Genomic DNA, 19,271 nt, shown 5'->3' on the forward strand with positions numbered 1-19,271 from the left:
CACTCTAAAAGTCAAACATTTGACATTCAAATGCAGCTTTTGCACAGTTATGTGTGATGTTTTTTTTTAATTACATGGTCCAGATGACACTAAAGTTAATGGAGTTATAAGTCCATGAAATTATTAAATATCTATCACACATAAAATCAATGATCCAGGAAAACCTATCTTGGATATAATGTGATTTTATGTGATCTAATTACAGTATAACACTGTGTGGCTGATATGATTAAACATTTTTACATCTAAAATTACACTAATTTTAAAGTTTTAATTTGAACACTTTGGTCAACATGTGTCACAATCCAACATAACTAGTTCTTGTGTGTGTATAAATAAACATGATTATGATTGAAGTTACTATTAGAGGGTTTGAAAGGAAATTAAAATTTGTTTTAATCCATCATCCAAATCTATAAGTTTGATTTGTAGAGAACCCTTTTAAATACATAATAGAGATAATTTACTTAAAAGGCAAATGTAACTATTAGTGCTATCTTTGCAGCAACATACTGCCACCTTGTGGCTATGCAGTCTTGTTACATTTCAGTCCAAACTGCTTGTTTCATGCTTTTTGTGGGATGAGCAGTACAATATGTGATGTAAAACGACCCAAATCTTCACTGTCTTAAAATCCCTTTTAAACCATGACTGACATTTTTGAGTGTCAACCGCTAGTGAATTCCTGGACAGGAAGCCACCAATAAACTTCAGTATGAGCAGCTCCCCTGAACCTTACCTCATTACTAGCAGACTCATACAGTGCTGTAATGAACTTGTCGCCACCTGTCTTTATCACTTAGCCAACATCATCTGTAATATAATTGAACATCATTACTAGACCAGACTGAAGTAGCACACCAATGCCAATAACAGAAACTCAACAAATGTTCATTCATTCATTTTTTACTGTTTTTTCTCACAAGGGTTGCGGGGGGTGCTGGAGCCTATCCCAGCTGTCTTCGGGCGAGAGGTACATCCTGGACTGGTCGCCAGCCAATCACAGAGCACATATAAACAAACAACCATTCACACTCACATTCATACCTATGGACAATTTGGATTGGCCAAATAACCTAGCATGTTTTTGGAATGTGGGAGGAAACCGGAGTACCCGGAGAAAACCCACGCATGCACAGGGAGAACATGCAAACTCTACACAGAAATGGTCGAGGGTGGAATTGAACCCTCGTTTCCTAGCTGTGAGGTCTGCGCGCTAACCACTAGACCGCCGTGCCGCCCGGAAATATAAATATTTTCTTTTGTAAATGTTCAGGAATTTTTTTTAAAGGGCATTTTAACTAGTGCTGCCAATCGATTAAAAAATTATCACGTTAATCACATGTCTAATCTGTAGCTAATCATGATTAATAGTGACAATGATTAATCTGTGATTAATCAGCCCCTTGTGGTTAGATTAATCTGTGATTAATCATTGTTCCTCATAGATTAATCATGGTCAATCACAGATTAGTCATTGTCATGATCTTTTTGTGATTTTTCACAATCACGTTCTTCTCCTCCGTGAATCACCACCTTATCATGGTGGAGGGCTTTGCAGCTGTGCAGCCCTCAACAAATGTTAAATTTTTAAAATCCCCCACACTGTGAGGTTGGCAAAGAACCTCAACTACAAATAAACAAAACCATACAGTGAAGTGGGCAACCAACTAATATGAATAATGGAAATAATCACTTAGAGACTTGAAACGTAGGATGCATAACTAAACATAGCAACAGCCATGGCCTATTTACTTAGTTTCACAATAATTAGTACTGTATTATAACAGTACAGGTACAGTGCTCCCTTGTTTATCACAGGGGATAAGTTCCCAAAATAGCCTGCGGTTGTTACAAATATAACATACTGTATGTGGCTCCATGGCGGACAATTGGTTAGCGTACAGGCCACACAGCTAGAAGACCCAAGTTCAATTCCACCCTCGGCCATCTCTGTGGGGAGTTTGCATGTTCTCCCGGTTTTCTCCGGGTACTCCGGTTTCCTCCCACATTCCAAAAACATGCTAGGTTAATTGGCGACTCCAAATTGTCCATAGGTATGAATGTGAGTGTGAATGGTTGTTTGTCTATATGTGCCCTGTGATTGGCTGGCCACCAGTCCAGGGTGTATCCCCGCCTTTTGCCCGAAGACAGCTGGGATAGGTTCCAGCACCCCCGTGACCTTTGTGAGGATAAGCGGTAGAAAATGAATGAATGAATGAATATACTGTATGTTTTAAGGCACCTCACCATACACTTTATACACTATTCACTCAAAAAAGTTAGTTTGAAAAACCTTAGAATTTTTACTGATCAAGGTTGGACACAATAAATTACAACTGACACATATTTCACTCCTTGAACCGTGCCTTTTCTTCCTGGCGCCATTCCGCTGTACTGTATCATTTTTGTATCCTCGTTAAAACATTACTCCATTCCAGGAAAGGGATTGACTGCGAGCTACTGGTCGATTGCGAAGGTAGTCGCTGGTCCTCCTCCCACGTCAAAAATAAATTGGTGAGCAGATAAGCTACACACAGAGTTGATATTTCATCTTTATTATGGTGATTATGGATAAACTAACTTAGCGGTAAGATGCCTATATGTATCTATAACAAAAGATATCCATATCATGAATAACTACAAATTGTGGCCATTGCAGAAACCCTTGGGTTGCATTGTTTTGTGCATGATCATTTATTTTCTATCTATAATGTTTCATAGCAAATGCTAGAATCCACCGGAAAAAACATGTACATGTATTTCAACATGGCATAATAAGGTGTCCGGTGGGTGTACATGTAAAATATGAGACATTTATGTATCTCACATTCACTGATGACACTCTGAGCAATCTGCATCTCATCTAAATATAATGCATTATTCTTGTTACAAGCATCCCACAGCTCTTTTACATTCAACAATGCTAAATGCTAATTTCACTAAAATGGAAACAACATTTTCCCAGTATAGAAAACTGCTGGGGTGTCCTGATGCTTTGCATGAAAAACATTGTCTACACTCAAAATGGGTCATTTCACACCCTGCTAGCTTGTAAATGGGTCACAAAGTGATGTTCTCCACAGTGTCTCCAAAGTTATTTTAAGATTTTTGAGGTCATAGAAAAGGTTAAAAGAAAGAAATTGAGAACAGAGCACAAGTTGAGATGGATCCTCAAGTGTGCAGGTTGGGTTTTCACAAAGACGTCTGTAACGTGCTTGGTTCTCGCAGCGTAGGACTCATCTTTTTAAAATGAAGGGAAATCCACACTTGAAGAAATGTTCTGTGCATGTGTTTCTGCATATAATTGACTGTCTTTGTGTCACTCAGTGATGGGAAATTAAGCTGTACACAGACAATTGGCGGGCAATAAAAGTTATAATATAGTACAGTAAAGTCTAGTTATATCGATATTGCCGGGAGTCTGAAAAAATATCGATATAACCGGACTGTCGATATATCCGATCCTGCGCCGAACTACATTAAAAGTGGGCAATAATGCACTTTTTTTGTTCTATACTATAGAACAATGTCGAGCAGCTTAAATCAATCTTTGCTTAAGGATTTCAATACCAAAAAAGAACACGGCGAACGGCTGCTTCGAGTCAACTTTATTTTTCACACTTCCACCACCAGAGCGCAGCACACACACCGATTCCCACACTTCCTGGTTCACAGGTCATGCTCAACCCGCCCCACATAGCTGGCCAAACACATGCCTGCGACAGAAGAACCAACTGCGTTCGTGGTTTCTCTTGTGTGTATAGAATCTATACACACGAGAGAAACCACGAACGCCAGCATGTACATATGAAAAACAGTGATTATTGCAAGCGATAAAAAGATATCTGAATACAACACAATTAAATACATGTATTTGTACGCTTGTGTCTTCGTTGGAATAGGTGTGTATGCTATGTCAGTTGGTTCTTCTGTTGCAGGCATGTGTTTGGCCAGCTATGTGGGGCGGGTTGAGCATGACTTGTGAACCAGGAAGTGCGGGAATTGGTGTGTGTGCTGCGCTCTGGTGGTGGAAGTGTGAAAAATAAAGTTGACTGGAAGCAGCCGTTCGCCGTGTTCTTTTTTGGTATTGAAATCCTTAAGCAAAGATTGATTTAAGCTGCTTTTGTATCGACATAAACAGACCAAATTGGCTGGCGGGAGATGAAAAGGGCATCGTAGTAACCGGATTATCATAATAACCGGGTATCGTACTAACAGAACTAATTATATCATAAAAGACTAGAAATTTGCCGGGAAATGAAAATAGTATCGTAATAAGCAGTACTTCGATATAACCGATATCGATATAACGAGACTTTACTGTATATGTAAGTTAGATTTATTTCCAAGAATAAAGTCGTAATATGTCATGGTGTCATATGTGTCAAAGAGAAAATAGCGCATAGCTTTTCTCTTGCATCATTCAAGCTTTTATTCATAGCGTGGCAGCGAAACAGAACGGTTGATCCCAAACAGATTAGTATGCCTGGCCCTTCTCACTTCCGCCTTTCATACCGAGGTCAAATAAGTCTGCCCTTTTCATACATAGCTGTCTCCGGCAATGCCTGTAACATAAAATTACGACTTTTTTCTTATTTTTTTCACATAAATTTACAACTTTCGTTCATTCATTCATTCATTTTCTACTGCTTATCCTCCGCCTCTTTGGGCGAGAGACGGGGTAAACTCTGGACTGGTCGCCAGCCAATCACAGGGCACATATAGACAAACAACCATTCACACTCACATTCATACCTATGGACAATTTGGAGTCGGCAATTAACCTAGCATGTTTTTGGAATGTGGGAGGAAACCGGAGTACCCGGAGAAAACTCACACATGCACGGGGAGAACATGCAAACTCCAGGATTACGAGACATATGTACACAAAAATAATTTTGTGCTACCAGAAAAAACATAACAAGCTCCCTTTTACCACAGTGCCATCTGTAGGTGATGAATGGACCTGTTGTTTATATCAGGGGTCTCAAACTCAATTTACTTGGAGGCCACTGGAGCTCGGGTCTGGGTGAGACTGGGCCGCATCAGGTTTTCCTAAAAAAAACAACCAAAAAAACGCATTTATTAAAAACAAAAAAATGTACAAAACTTTGCTTTGGTTTCAATTTTCTACAAGAAAAGCTCTGATAAAACATTCCACTGTTCTCAAATATCTTACTTTTTATTTTTCTACACAAAATAGGATGAAAAATAAATAAACAAATCAAGAATAAAGAAAATCAATCAATCAATAATACATAAATAAATATAATAATAATCATAATAATAATAAAACGGCAAATAATAAAAACTTAAAAAACCACATATGGGTAGACAAATTATTTTTTTCAGATTAAAATTAACAAAGCATTATTAGAGCCCTGTAGACATGACAAAACACGACTACAGTCACATTTATACTCTTTTTACTTACAACATATTGCGCAACTGCGGGGTCTTGAGACACATGTTAACTCGCAAACTAGAGAGCTAGCGACCTAAACGGTAGCCTTCAAGTTATTTCCTTCAAACTTAAATAGCCAAAAACTTACCACTTCCACACAGATAGGGAGGATATAATTATTAACAGTTATTTAACCTTTAACATGAACATTAATCAAACGTAATAATTTTTTCTGGGTACATGATACCATACAGCATCCATATCAAACTTGCGCGGGCCGCACTAACATTAAACTTTCATATCAAGGCAGGGGCCTCAAACTAGTGTCCTGCGGGCCTCATTTGGCCCGCGGGCCGCGTGTTTGAGATCCCTGGTTTATATCATGTATCCGACTTGTGGTGGATTCCATAAAAGGAAGTGTGTTTACAGCCCCCCCCCTACTCATGACTACACTATGTACTCAAGAGGATGTCATATGTATGAAGAAATCAGAGAGGAAGAGAAAGAGAAAGAGAGAGAGAGCTCCTCTTGCTTGTGGCAGCTTCAACCAACGTTCTTCTTCTTGAGTCAGTTTAAGATGCCTTTTGGACAATCGTTTGGTACACTGATATTACCTTTGTTATCACTATTGGGTAAGCATTCACCAATTTTCTCATGCTTAGCATTGCGTTTGCATACTGCTTATGAAACTGATTTCTGTTGCGTTACATCCCCTTCTTTGACTTAGGAGGACTCCTGGCTTCCACGTCTTCCCTCAGCCTGCCGGCACCTAAGCTTATTATCCATTCATTGTCCACAAACTCAGTGGTCTTAGTCTGTCAGGCCTCAGAGGGCCAACACGGGGTTCATTTCACACTATTCCAATCCAGAGAAGAGGTATTAATTTGTTTTTTGTTTTATTTTGTGGGGTGTTGTGTGTACCTCCATTGGACTTATTTGATTGTTGTTGTCTCATCATGTTTTAAGGTGGCGTCGGTGGAGTTGGAGTCTCCTTCTGAGGATGTTCACTTCACTGTCCAGCTCAAGAAGGGAACTGAACCTGAAATATTTTGCTGTTTGTACAAGAACCTGCAAGGCCTCTACAGTGCTGTCAGTCCCTACTTACATATAGAGCAGCAAAGAGGTTAGTACGCTTTATTTTTTTGGCTATATCGAACATTAAACACCACTCCATAGTGCAGAAAAAAAATCAATCTGCACTGATTGTGCTGTACATTTGGCATAAAATAATAAACACTCCCATCCGCCCCTGCTGCATGCAGGTGCTCCCTGCAATTTCTCATTGTCTTCTGCTCTGCGGGTGTGTGTGTGTGTGTGTGTGTGGTTGTCACATCCTGCATTTTGTATATAGAAAGCACCCACCCACTCACAAGATCAAACACAAGGCGTGCTGCTGACAGTTACAGCAAGAGGTTTGTGGTAAACCATTCCACAATATTACTACATTGAAGATAGTATAAAATGAAAGATAACATGAAAGTACAACAACTACAACTTCCACTCTTTTGGGAAGACTTTTACAAGATTTTGGAGCTTGTCTGTGGGAATGATGTAGTTCAGGGGTGCTCACACTTTTTCAGCCTGTGAAGTACTTTTAAAATGAATACAGTAAGTCCCAAAGTCCCATTTACTATAAACACAGAGCTAATGCTGTCAAAAATAGCGTGTTAATGGCGGCAACTCATTTATTTAATTCATTATCCTAAAATCTTTAGTGTCAAGCCTCATCTCTGACGGCAAACGGAATCAAAATAGCGTCCCCACATTTTCAAAATCATATATCCATCCACCAATCTATTTTCTATGCCACTTATCCTCATTCGGGTATATAAAATTCATATAATTTCATATGTGTATCTTCAACTCACAAACATCTGTAGCCCGCTCGTCCTGGGAACGACACTTCCTCATTGTCACCACAGCGAGTTGCATTCGCTGACACTCGGAAAATCAGAAAAACATCTTTATTATGCGTGTGGTGGGGTCTAAATAAACAGAAAGACAAATAAATACAGAAAGTTGATATTTTTTTGTATCTCGCTAACGTAACTGTCAGTGTGGAAGTACAATTTGCTGCATTTAAATATGTACATTTATAATGTTCAATTTACTTAAGTTAAGTGGTGTCTTTCAATGCAACCCTTTATATAAAATATTTTGTTGCACTAGCATGAGACACATATATTTTCAGATAAGTGTGGTATCTTTTAACTTGATTTAATTTGCCAGTTCATTTGGAAGTGTGGTAAATGGTGATTAATCATGATTAATTCATTTGAAAACTGTACAAGACATGAAAATGATTCATAAAGTAAGTGTAGAAGAAAAGAAAGTGTAGAAAACACATATTTCCATAGTGGATTAAGGCAGCCATCAAACAATGGACCTTTTTTTCTACATTACTACTTAGTTTATCCGTTATTGGAATAATACAGATGAAAGTTGCATTTCCGTGTCTCGCTGGAGACATCTGTTCACCACTTCCTCTGGTGGAGGCCCAATGGAGAGTCAAGAATGTCAGCTGACTCATGTCACATGACATGTACAAAGAGATGTTTATGACATGGGTGACACGTACGATCAACCGGTTATTGTTATAATGGGCAGCCCTGTTCTATGGTTCATATCGCTGGTGTTAGATGGAGTTGAGTTCAGGGTTCTTGCAAAAGTAGCCCATTCCCTGATGCCCTACAGGAGACCTATAGTGTTGATGATCATTTGCCATTGATCAGTCGCCAAAAAACGATTGATAAGTTCATTGAGTAAAATGCGTGATGATCCACTACTACTCAAATAAAATATTGCATTATTTTCCAGGTGTTTCCCCAACTTCAGCCATCCCGTCCCTGCCACCTCCAGTCTTATCGTTGGAGCCCCCCAGCGGTGTGCTGTCTCTATTTGTTTATATATAATACTATGTCACACTGCCCAATTCTAATTGTCCCCTGTTGACTCGTGTGTCCAGACAAGCTGCCTGAACCCACCCTCGTTCTCCAACAACACACACAAGTATGGAATATGCTCTGCACTGGGTCCCCGGCATACCCCGGTGCCATTTTTACCCTACATCTCCTGGACAGTCAACTTCCTGTCTCCAGTCACCGTGTACAAGCCACCAGCCATGAGACCACATTCCCAGTGCCAGTCCAGGACACACTGGTGGCCTTCTACCAGTGCCAGTACAGTGTCCTATTGGGAGCGAAGTGGATTCATTCTGAACGCAGCCGCCCTCTGGCTGTTTCCAGAGGTACTGATAACACTCCTTGTGTGGATGGATTCATAATATTCAGTGTAACATCACAATTGTAACAACAGCAAGACATGAATCCATTTAAAACTCAGAGAACATTCATTCATTCATTTTCTACCGCTTTTCCTCACGAGGGTTGCGGGGGTGCTGGAGCCTATCCCAGCTGTCTTCGGGCGAGAGGCGGGGTACACCCTGGACTGGTTGCCAGCCAATCACAGGGCACATATAGACAAACAACCATTCACACTCACATTCATACCTATGGACAATTTGGAGTCGCCAATTAACCTAGCATGTTTTTGGAATGTGGGAGAAAACCGGAGTACCCGGAGCAAACCCACGCATGCACGGGGAGAAAATGCAAACTCCACACAGAGATGGCCGAGGGTGGAATTGAACCCTAGCTGTGAGGTCTGCGCGCTAACCACTAGACCGCCGTGCCGCCACTCAGAGAACATGTTTTTCTTCAAACTAGAATCAGTAAAGCAAAGGAAAACAATTACATGTAACAATAAAAATAACAACCATGAAATAATCACTAAATAATATACAGGATATTCTATGACTGCTGTTATTTTGACACGCTAATATACTCAATAGACACAAGATGAAGAATTACACTAAAAATACAAAACCAATTTCCTCTAAACTGTATAGAGGGGTGCCACCTGGACCAAGGAAGAATATAAAGTAACAAATATTAATATTTGTATCAATAGTTGAATCCCAACAGATAAAGATGTTACCTACTGCACTCTATTTATTAAAGAAGTCAGTGGTTCATGGTCACACAATTGTGTCTTTGTAATGCGTGTTGTGACATGCAATTTTCATTTATATGTTTTAATATACATTTATCTCCCTTTTTCTTTGATTTCCCACATGGTGATCTAGTCGATTTGCATGTTACATAAAATGTGACTGCCTGCCTTTTTCTTGTCTTTTTAGGTCCTCCACCTCCATCAACACCAGGTAATGTGTAATGAATAGTAAGACTTGAATTTAGGGGCGTCATGAGACATCTAACCCATGAGACAAAAAGTATAATGAAAAAATATGACTGATTAAACAAACTTTTTCAAATTTAACTGCGTCACAAAACAATGCAGGTTCCTTTATTGATCCACAAATTGACTCAAAACAATGTTATTTTCAACACTTTTTCAGACCAAATTAACCACTGCTATGATAACATAATAATAATAACCAGAAATAACTATCATCACAATATGTTTCTTTTAATAAGTAATTTTTACTCTGTAAAGTTGCATAAGTAGTGTTTGTGACATATTTTTCACAGGTGATTCATACTGTCTGTCAAATGTTTGCAGCATTTCTTGAAATGCTGGCTTTAAACCATATAAAAAAGTTGCATTTCTTGATTTTTTTTCCCAAATGGGAAAAATGAGTAAGGTGAAATTTTACTCTGTAAAGTTGCATAAGTAGTGTTTGTGACATATTTTTCACAGGTGATTCATGCTGTCTGTCAAATGTTTGCAGCATTTCTTGAAATGCTGGCTTTTAAACCATATAAAAAAGTTGCATTTCTTGATTTTTTTTTCCCAAATGGGAAAAATGAGTAAGGTGAAATTTTACTCCGTAAAGTTGCATAAGTAGTGTTTGTGACATATTTTTCACAGGTGATTCATACTGTCTGTCAAATGTTTGCAGCATTTCTTGAAATGCTGGCTTTTAAACCATATAAAAAAGTTGCATTTCTTGATTTTTTTTTCCCAAATGGGAAAAATGAGTAAGGTGAAATTTTACTCCGTAAAGTTGCATAAGTAGTGTTTGTGACATATTTTTCACAGGTGATTCATGCTGTCTGTCAAATGTTTGCAGCATTTCTTGAAATGCTGGCTTTTAAACCATATAAAAAAGTTGCATTTCTTGATTTTTTTTTTCCCAAATGGGAAAAATGAGTAAGGTGAAATTTTACTCCGTAAAGTTGCATAAGTAGTGTTTGTGACATATTTTTCACAGGTGATTCATACTGTCTGTCAAATGTTTGCAGCATTTCTTGAAATGCTGGCTTTTAAACCATATAAAAAAGTTGCATTTCTTGATTTTTTTTTCCCAAATGGGAAAAATTAGTAAGGTGAAATTTTACTCTGTAAAGTTGCATAAGTAGTGTTTGTGACATATTTTTCACAGGAGATTCATGCTGTCTGTCAAATGTTTGCAGCATTTCTTGAAATGCTGGCTTTTAAACCATATAAAAAAGTTGCATTTCTTGATTTTTTTTTTCCCAAATGGGAAAAATGAGTAAGGTGAAATTTTACTCCGTAAAGTTGCACAAGTAGTGTTTGTGACATATTTTTCACAGGTGATTCATACTGTCTGTCAAATGTTTGCAGCATTTCTTGAAATGCTGGCTTTTAAACTATATAAAAAAGTTGCATTTCTTGATTTTTTTTTTCCCAAATGGGAAAAATGAGTAAAGTGAAATTTTACTCCGTAAAGTTGCATAAGTAGTGTTTGTGACATATTTTTCACAGGTGATTCATACTGTCTGTCAAATGTTTGCAGCATTTCTTGAAATGCTGGCTTTTAAACCATATAAAAAAGTTGCATTTCTTGATTTTTTTTTTCCCAAATGGGAAAAATGAGTAAGGTGAAATTTTACTCCGTAAAGTTGCATAAGTAGTGTTTGTGACATATTTTTCACAGGTGATTCATGCTGTCTGTCAAATGTTTGCAGCATTTCTTGAAATGCTGGCTTTTAAACCATATAAAAAAGTTGCATTTCTTGATTTTTTTTTTCCCAAATGGGAAAAATAAGTAAGGTGAAATTTTACTCCGTAAAGTTGCATAAGTAGTGTTTGTGACATATTTTTCACAGGTGATTCATGCTGTCTGTCAAATGTTTGCAGCATTTCTTGAAATGCTGGCTTTTAAACCATATAAAAAAGTTGCATTTCTTGATTTTTTTTTTTCCCAAATGGGAAAAATAAGTAAGGTGAAATTTTACTCCGTAAAGTTGCATAAGTAGTGTTTGTGACATATTTTTCACAGGTGATTCATGCTGTCTGTCAAATGTTTGCAGCATTTCTTGAAATGCTGGCTTTTAAACCATATAAAAAAGTTGCATTTCTTGATTTTTTTTTTTCCCAAATGGGAAAAATGAGTAAGGTGAAATTTTACTCCGTAAAGTTGCATAAGTAGTGTTTGTGACATATTTTTCACAGGTGATTCATACTGTCTGTCCAATGTTTGCAGCATTTCTTGAAATGCTGGCTTTTAAACCATATAAAAAAGTTGCATTTCTTGATTTTTTTTCCCAAATGGGAAAAATTAGTAAGGTGAAATTTTACTCTGTAAAGTTGCATAAGTAGTGTTTGTGACATATTTTTCACAGGTGATTCATGCTGTCTGTCAAATGTTTGCAGCATTTCTTGAAATGCTGGCTTTTAAACCATATAAAAAAGTTGCATTTCTTGATTTTTTTTTCCCAAATGGAAAAAATGAGTAAGGTGAAATTTTACTCCGTAAAGTTGCATAAGTAGTGTTTGTGACATATTTTTCACAGGTGATTCATACTGTCTGTCAAATGTTTGCAGCATTTCTTGAAATGCTGGCTTTTAAACCATATGAAAAAGTTGCATTTCTTGATTTTTTTTTTCCCAAATGGGAAAAATAAGTAAGGTGAAATTTTACTCCGTAAAGTTGCATAAGTAGTGTTTGTGACATATTTTTCACAGGTGATTCATGCTGTCTGTCAAATGTTTGCAGCATTTCTTGAAATGCTGGCTTTTAAACCATATAAAAAAGTTGCATTTCTTGATTTTTTTTTTCCCAAATGGGAAAAATGAGTAAGGTGAAATTTTACTCCGTAAAGTTGCATAAGTAGTGTTTGTGACATATTTTTCACAGGTGATTCATACTGTCTGTCAAATGTTTGCAGCATTTCTTGAAATGCTGGCTATTAAACCATATCCAAAAGTTGCATTTCTTGATTTTTTTTTCCCAAATGGGAAAAATAAGCAAGGTGAATTTTTTTTTTCCCGTGGGCAAGTTCGTTTTGTTGCCTTTTATGAATACATCATGCTGGCTTGTTCGTGTTGATAGGCACACCTTGCTTATTAATATTCCCATACTGGGTCTTTGGCATTTGGCTTTCTGAGCATCTTATTCCCTCCTGAATTCTATGAAGTTATTTTGCATTACTCCTCATGAGGCTATGCAAGAGATGCTGCCTCCACCACAGGGACAAAGCGTGAGTGGTCTCACTCTGTTCGCCGTTGTTCTATGAAGCGTATAGAAGCCGAACCAATGCACAGAGTGAACTCTTTTTCTGCCCGTTTGAAGGAGAGCGATAAGGAAAACTTTCATTTATGGTGTGATTAATTCATAAATGTATTTATTATCGTCAAAGAGTGACAATTAATCTCGTCATGTTTTAAGTGTCGCCACACAAGATGCATACAACATACCACTATATGTTCCATTCCCAGATGGTCTCGGAACATAAGCCAATCTAATGCATCTTTATGTCATGTGTGAATGTGTGTAGATGTGCCAAGCGTGGACTGGCCTCTTGTTTTGGGTTCTTTCTCTGCTGTGGTGCTCTTCCTCATCTCAGTGGCACTGGTAGCTGTGGTAATCCAAAAGAAAGGTATTTTACCACTGCACCAGCAACCTCAAACCTTGTCATGTTCACTTTTTTTTTTTCAAAATCCTAAAATGAGCTCTCCATCTCTTCCAAAAATAGTCAAAGCAGCCGCTGAGGAAAAAAAGAAAAGGTATTTATTCAAGCTCATTAGTGCGTTATGATGAATGTCTTAACTGGAAGTATCTTGTTCTTTAATGATTTAGGCAGGAAGCTAAGTTTTGGACTGAAGTTCATAGCAAGGACCATGTTGTCGGTGAGTGGAGCATGATCTTTTCCAGAATTGGATGACTGGATTAATAGTGTTGTTTTTGCAGACCTTTCCGTCAGGTGTTCCAGCGTCACCTCCCAGGTAATTATTAATCATCAACTATAATTTCACTTGCCAACAACAACAAAGACAGGTCACTGATTGATAGTTAAGCTACCAATGATTTATTCCAACCTTTGGAACTAACTTTGTACAAACTGAGATAAGGCTGCTACAATTCATAGGAAAAAAATGTAACGTGGACTCTTTGGAGGAACCAGCTGACCCCAGACAAGAAAAGTCAGCATGTAAATGAAATTTAATTTGTCTTTTAAATCTCTTATGTGTCCATCGGGCAGGGGTGGGAAACACACACTACACTCCTGACTTGCGGTGTATGAACTCAAAAAGTACGCTCTTCCAACCTCGCCTGCTTGAGGAGGATCACTCATTGTCGCACACACTTTGTCAGATGCACCACTAGTGCTGTGGAGCTCAGAAGCCAGACCTGAGGGCGCCGCATGGATGCACAGTGTGTCCGGAATTAAGACAGCTTTCCCGGCGAGAGCACGTTGCTTCTGCCTTCAGCAACAGTTTAATGGATATTTCACATTCATGTTCTCAAAAACTGCCGTTGACAGATGAAAATATTTTTCTCTTCATTATGACACATAATACTGTCAGAACATCATTCATTCATTTTCAAGGGCGCGGGGGTTCTGGAGTCTATCCCAGGCGGGGTACACCCTGGACTGGTCGCCAGCCAATCACAGGGCACATATAGACAAACAACCATTCACACTCACATTCATACCTATGGACAATTTGGAGTCGCCAATTAACCTAGCATGTTTTTGGAATGTGGGAAAAAACCAGAGTACCCGGAGCAAACCCACACAGAGATTGCCGAGGGTGGAATTGAACGTGGGTCTCCAAGCTGCGAGGCCTGTGAGCTAACCACTCAACACCGTGCAGCTCTAAATGTCAATTTTGTATAGTAGAGAGCCTTTAAATAACACCGGTTGATCAGTGTAAACATACATTTCGATCAGCCAGTGAATGCTAGCAATCAACACAACGTCAAGTCTTGAAATAAACGTCTGATTATTTTAATGTGCAGCAAAGTTTCTATTAGCACTGAACAGGTACATTCAGAACAGTCGCCCTGGCAACAACATCTAGGCTATTCTTTCTATTCAAAGCTATAGCCATCAATATGATGTGGAAGCTGGTACTCCAAGGCCAAATGATCACCTATCGTGGCTTTATAGAGAAATGCAGCTCCCCACACTGAATTTCCTCTGTATTTTGTTGACCAAGCGGGGATGTAAGCCGTGTAGAAATTGAAGCCCCGCTGCAGGAAATGATTTCACGCTGGGCTCACTCGCAGCTCGCTCTTTGTGTGATTGTGTTGATGTTGTTTTGTGTGCAGGAATGGGCCAATGGGAACACAACCTCCAGATCCCCATTATGGAACTCCCTCTCCACGTTTACAAACCCCATCCATTAGAAAGCTTTCTTCAGTGTATTTATACTTTGTCATAGTATATGTCCCAAATGTAGCATCAGCTGCCTTTAACGCAGCAGGACAGGAAGAGTAATTTCCTCAAGTTCCTCTTTCATGCAGAGCAGCACACTTGTGTTTATAATTAGACTGAAGGTGGTTTTTGTTATGGATAGTATGACATAAATTGGGACCTTTAATCTGTACTCCTTTCATTTAGTTCAATTTACTAATTATTTTTGACAGATGATAAAGTTTTATATATAATTGTGCATAGCATTTTCAATATTCAATAAAATACACATGTATTTTTTTCTGTAACAAATAAAATCCTGCTTATCAGCGGAAAGGACACTGACCTGAGCACTTTGAACGCCTCACAGGAGAGCCACTTTGAGTGTGGCTGTAGTGTCGCTGACTAAACTGCAGAGGGCACTGTTCATGTATCAAGACAATGTCAATAAGTTCAGTTGATCTTGCTGCACACAAAACCAAAAAATGCACCACAAAAGTCATCTTACTTTTACTTGTATCAAAGAAACAGCACAGAGTAGGCCGAGGGTGTAACTTTCACCTCTTTGGGAGCTTTTATGGGGGACAATAGCTCCTATACTTGGATTATGTCAGTCACACCCGAGGAGCCCTATGAGTGGTTATCATACAATCACCATATTGTGATACAGTTGGCAAGCTATTTTGTTTATATAATGTATATGACCAAATATAATATGGAAGTTGGCAAACACATAGTGAGATACTCGGTCCTTAAGTGTGATCACTGTACATATTGTGATACTATTAATATTCTTGTTCAATTATTGTATCCATCTATCCATTTAATAAAGTATCTATCTAGTGACTAAGGCAATAAATTAAGGCAATACATAGTTTTTGAACAATGAATGAAAACTTATAAATAGAGTAGTTACTGAGAAATTAGTAACTACATACATTTAGAACTAACAAGGAACTAATGAGTAGTGGTTAACATTAGGTAGGTTCATTCTTAATGAACTACTTCATATCTTTATTTAACTTTATTGTAAAGTCTTACCACTTTTTCTCTCATGATTTCCACCTTACAAAGAGTGATTGTTGTGATATTGTGGGCCAGATATCATATCATATTGTAAATTATTCATACCACCAGATTCATTCATGTCTATATACTAGATTCATACCACTGCTAAAAAGCCACAATCTCTGTATCATGATACTACAAAGTAGGATTCAATATTAATAAATTGAATGTTTTCATATTTGAAGCATTAGACGACCTGTTTAGGACTTTCTTAATTCAACCTGTACCTTTATCAGAACCATTCACGCTCATTGGCACAACATTTTGCCTCCTTAACAACATTAGCAGGCTCACAAGCTAGCTAGTTAGCCTCAAAATTCTTTACTGTATGGTATTTTAAAATTAGGAAAGGGATTTAAAATGGAGTGTGAAGAAGAACAAAGAAGCCAAAAACTTACCACTTCCACAATGAATGGGAGGAGAACTTATTTTCACTCTGTCATGACGGCATGGCGTTGACTCCATGTAGCGTGACGGTAATCTCATCTCATGTTTCAACAATGAAATATTACCTATGCTACATATACCTACATTTTTCTTTCAATGGAGACCATTTCAAAATAAAACATTATTTTGCTGTTATAGTATTTCAAAGCAAGAGAGACCGTGACTGAAACTCAACAACAAAGCACCGTAAGTAAAACCATTAAAAGTACAAACAAAAGGGGCTGCTGGGACGAAACTAGTTCAGATGCGGAAACACGATGCAAAATGGTTTGCTTACTGAGTAACGACCCATCAGCAGTACATCGTTAGCAGGGAAAAAATACACAGACAACCAGGATAAACCGCAGGACTAAGTACTGCGAGGACTAATTGCTGAAAGGAATCAGCTGAAGCTGCTTGTGGTTCATGGATGGTATCAAAATATTGTGATAATATCATATCTACTAAGAGCCATTATTAAGCATTATTGTATCATAATGTACAAACAAAATAAAAACAATTGACATGTTGTCAAAATACTTTAATAATACAATATGTGCTGCGTAATATGGTATTCAAAAGGAGGTGACTGATACTGCAATCTTGCAATGTTTGCTGTGTGTCTACAATGTCAGGCTGGTCTGTTTGCAGAGTAATACCTATAGAGGCCTGAATCACGTTGGCGAACTCAGTGGCCCCCACCTTAATCTGTAATCTTCACTGTATGAATGAGTGGTGATATTCCTCATATCCATCACCCTTCCAAGGACAACCTACGTGGTATATTATGAACTTGAAAGAGCACTGTGGTATTTGTTGACATGTCGTCAACACCCCTAAATGTCTTTCCCACACATTTGTAGTCCTATTTGATTGAATCTGACAACATTGGCATTATGCATTTAGCAGGTTTGATTATGTCACGGTGCATGGCGAAAGGGAGGGCTGACATTTCATAATAGCATCAAGGTGAAGGAAAGGTCCCTGATAATGAGTCTATCCGTTTTATTCAACACATATGAGGGCGCTGTCCTTAGTACTGTAGATCTGTATATTTATCTCTACACATTTGTAGCTCAGTTCTGCTATTATATTCTTCTTTGTATTCAACACACACCCACACGCATTATGATACCAAGATGTGAGAAAATCAATCCCACATTCCGATATGTCTTGATGATAGTGAAATATTATAGTATAGTTGTATATTATACAGGGACATGATTTCATCCAAAATACTTATATTTTATGACAACACAATTCCAAATAACCACTGGGCCAATGGGACCAATGTCAATGTCCAGCAAGAATAAGGGGATCAATAATTTACAGCAGGCCACTAAAACATATCTATGACATATTTCTCTGTAAGCACATCTATTCAGATCGTATCTGCCGCCGTTTATCGTCAACACTTTTATAGCTGACATACATTCAAGTGCTCATTACACCAAAAATATGTTTGTCTTGTTATTTCCGGCATGAAAAATACCAATGGATGGCATATTTCCTGTGTTAGATGTATGCTATGAATATAGAAACATCCATCTTTTCTATGCTGCTTTTCCTCACCTGGGTGCTGCATGAAACCAAAATAGTATTAATAACAAAAGCAGCACAAACGTTCATTTTAACTGCACAAAACAGCACAAACGTTGCACTAAAAACTGATACTATTTTGGTTTCATGCTTGGAATGAAACCAAAAGAGTAATAATAACTGTAATATGAAATTCTAATAACAAAACAGCACAAACGTCGCACAAAAAAATTGACTATTTTGGTTTCATTCTAGGCTGCACGGTGGTCGAGTGGTTAGCGCACAGACCTCACAGCTAGGAGACCCGAGTTCAATCCCACCCACCCTCGGCCATCTCTGTGTGGAGTTTGCATGTTCTCCTCGTGCATGCGTGGGTTTTCTCCGGGTACTCCGGTTTCCTCCCACATTCCAAAAACATGCTAGGTTAATTAGCGACTCCAAATTGTCCATAGGTATGAATGTGAGTGTGAATAATTGTAATATGTCATTTCAAAAACAAGAGCAGCACAAACGTCGCACTAAAAACGGAGACTATTTTGGTTTCATTCCGAGCATGAAACCAAAATAGTCGCACAAAAAATTTGGCTATTTTGGTTTCATGCTCGGAATGAAACCAAAATAGCCAAATTTTTTGTGCAACGTTTGTGCTGTTATGTGCAGTTAAAATGAACGTTTGTGCTGCTTTTGTTTTTGGAATTTCATATTACAGTTATTATTACTATTTTGGTTTCATGCTTGAAATGATACCAAAATAGTCTCAGTTTTTAGTGCGACGTTTGTGCTGTTTTGTGCAGTTAAAATTAACGTTTGTGCTGCTTTTGTTTTTGGAGTGACATATTACAGTTATTATTAGTATTTTGGTTTCATGCTCGGAATGAAAACAAAATAGTCTCAGTTTTTAGTGCGACGTTTGTGCTGTTTTGTGCAGTTAAAATTAACATTTGTGCTGCTTTTGTTTTTGGAGTGACATATTACAGTTATTATTAGTATTTTGGTTTCATGCTCGGAATGAAAACAAAATAGTCTCAGCTTTTAGTGTGACATTTGTGCTGCTTTTGGAGTGACATATAGTAATAATAACTGTAATATGAAATTCCAAAAACAAAAGCAGCACAAACGTGCAGTTAAAATGAATGTTTGTGCTGCTTTTGTTTTTGGAGTGACTTATTACAGTTATTATTACTATTTTGGTTTCATGCTCGGAA

At 38.0% G+C, this 19,271-nt stretch overlaps 1 protein-coding gene and 1 long non-coding RNA gene across 2 annotated transcripts; one reads left to right on the forward strand and one right to left on the reverse strand.

The window, feature by feature from the left end:
* Positions 1-2,286: 2,286 nt before the first annotated feature.
* LOC131141503 (uncharacterized) lies at positions 2,287-4,974 on the reverse strand. Its single transcript, XR_009132539.2, has 2 exons — positions 4,940-4,974; positions 2,287-2,495 (listed from the first exon to the last, which is right to left on the reverse strand). It is a non-coding gene; the product is annotated as an uncharacterized LOC131141503 (long non-coding RNA).
* Positions 4,975-5,912: 938 nt separating this feature from the next.
* On the forward strand, positions 5,913-15,779 carry LOC131141440 (uncharacterized). The gene is made up of 11 exons (XM_058091598.2): positions 5,913-6,039; positions 6,135-6,283; positions 6,374-6,530; positions 8,225-8,290; positions 8,373-8,654; positions 9,606-9,629; positions 13,171-13,272; positions 13,369-13,399; positions 13,473-13,522; positions 13,584-13,618; positions 14,949-15,779. The coding sequence occupies exons 1-11, from the start codon at positions 5,985-5,987 to the stop codon at positions 15,024-15,026; spliced, it is 1,029 nt and encodes a 342-aa protein (XP_057947581.2). The 5' UTR covers positions 5,913-5,984; the 3' UTR covers positions 15,027-15,779.
* The last annotated feature ends 3,492 nt before the right edge of the window (positions 15,780-19,271 follow it).

This window comes from Doryrhamphus excisus, linkage group LG9 (assembly GCF_037039965.1).
Source record: "Doryrhamphus excisus strain RoL-2023G ecotype Guam linkage group LG9, RoL_Dexc_Guam_v1.1, whole genome shotgun sequence".
Lineage (NCBI taxonomy): Eukaryota > Metazoa > Chordata > Actinopteri > Syngnathiformes > Syngnathidae > Doryrhamphus > Doryrhamphus excisus.

Coding starts and splice junctions, on each gene's coding strand:
- LOC131141440 (XM_058091598.2), top strand. CDS start 5,985: ATGCCTTTTGGACAATCGTTTGGTACACTGATATTACCTTTGTTATCA. Junction 6,284..6,373: donor TATTCCAATCCAGAGAAGAG/GTATTAATTTGT, acceptor TCATGTTTTAAG/GTGGCGTCGGTGGAGTTGGA. Junction 8,655..9,605: donor CCCTCTGGCTGTTTCCAGAG/GTACTGATAACA, acceptor TTGTCTTTTTAG/GTCCTCCACCTCCATCAACA.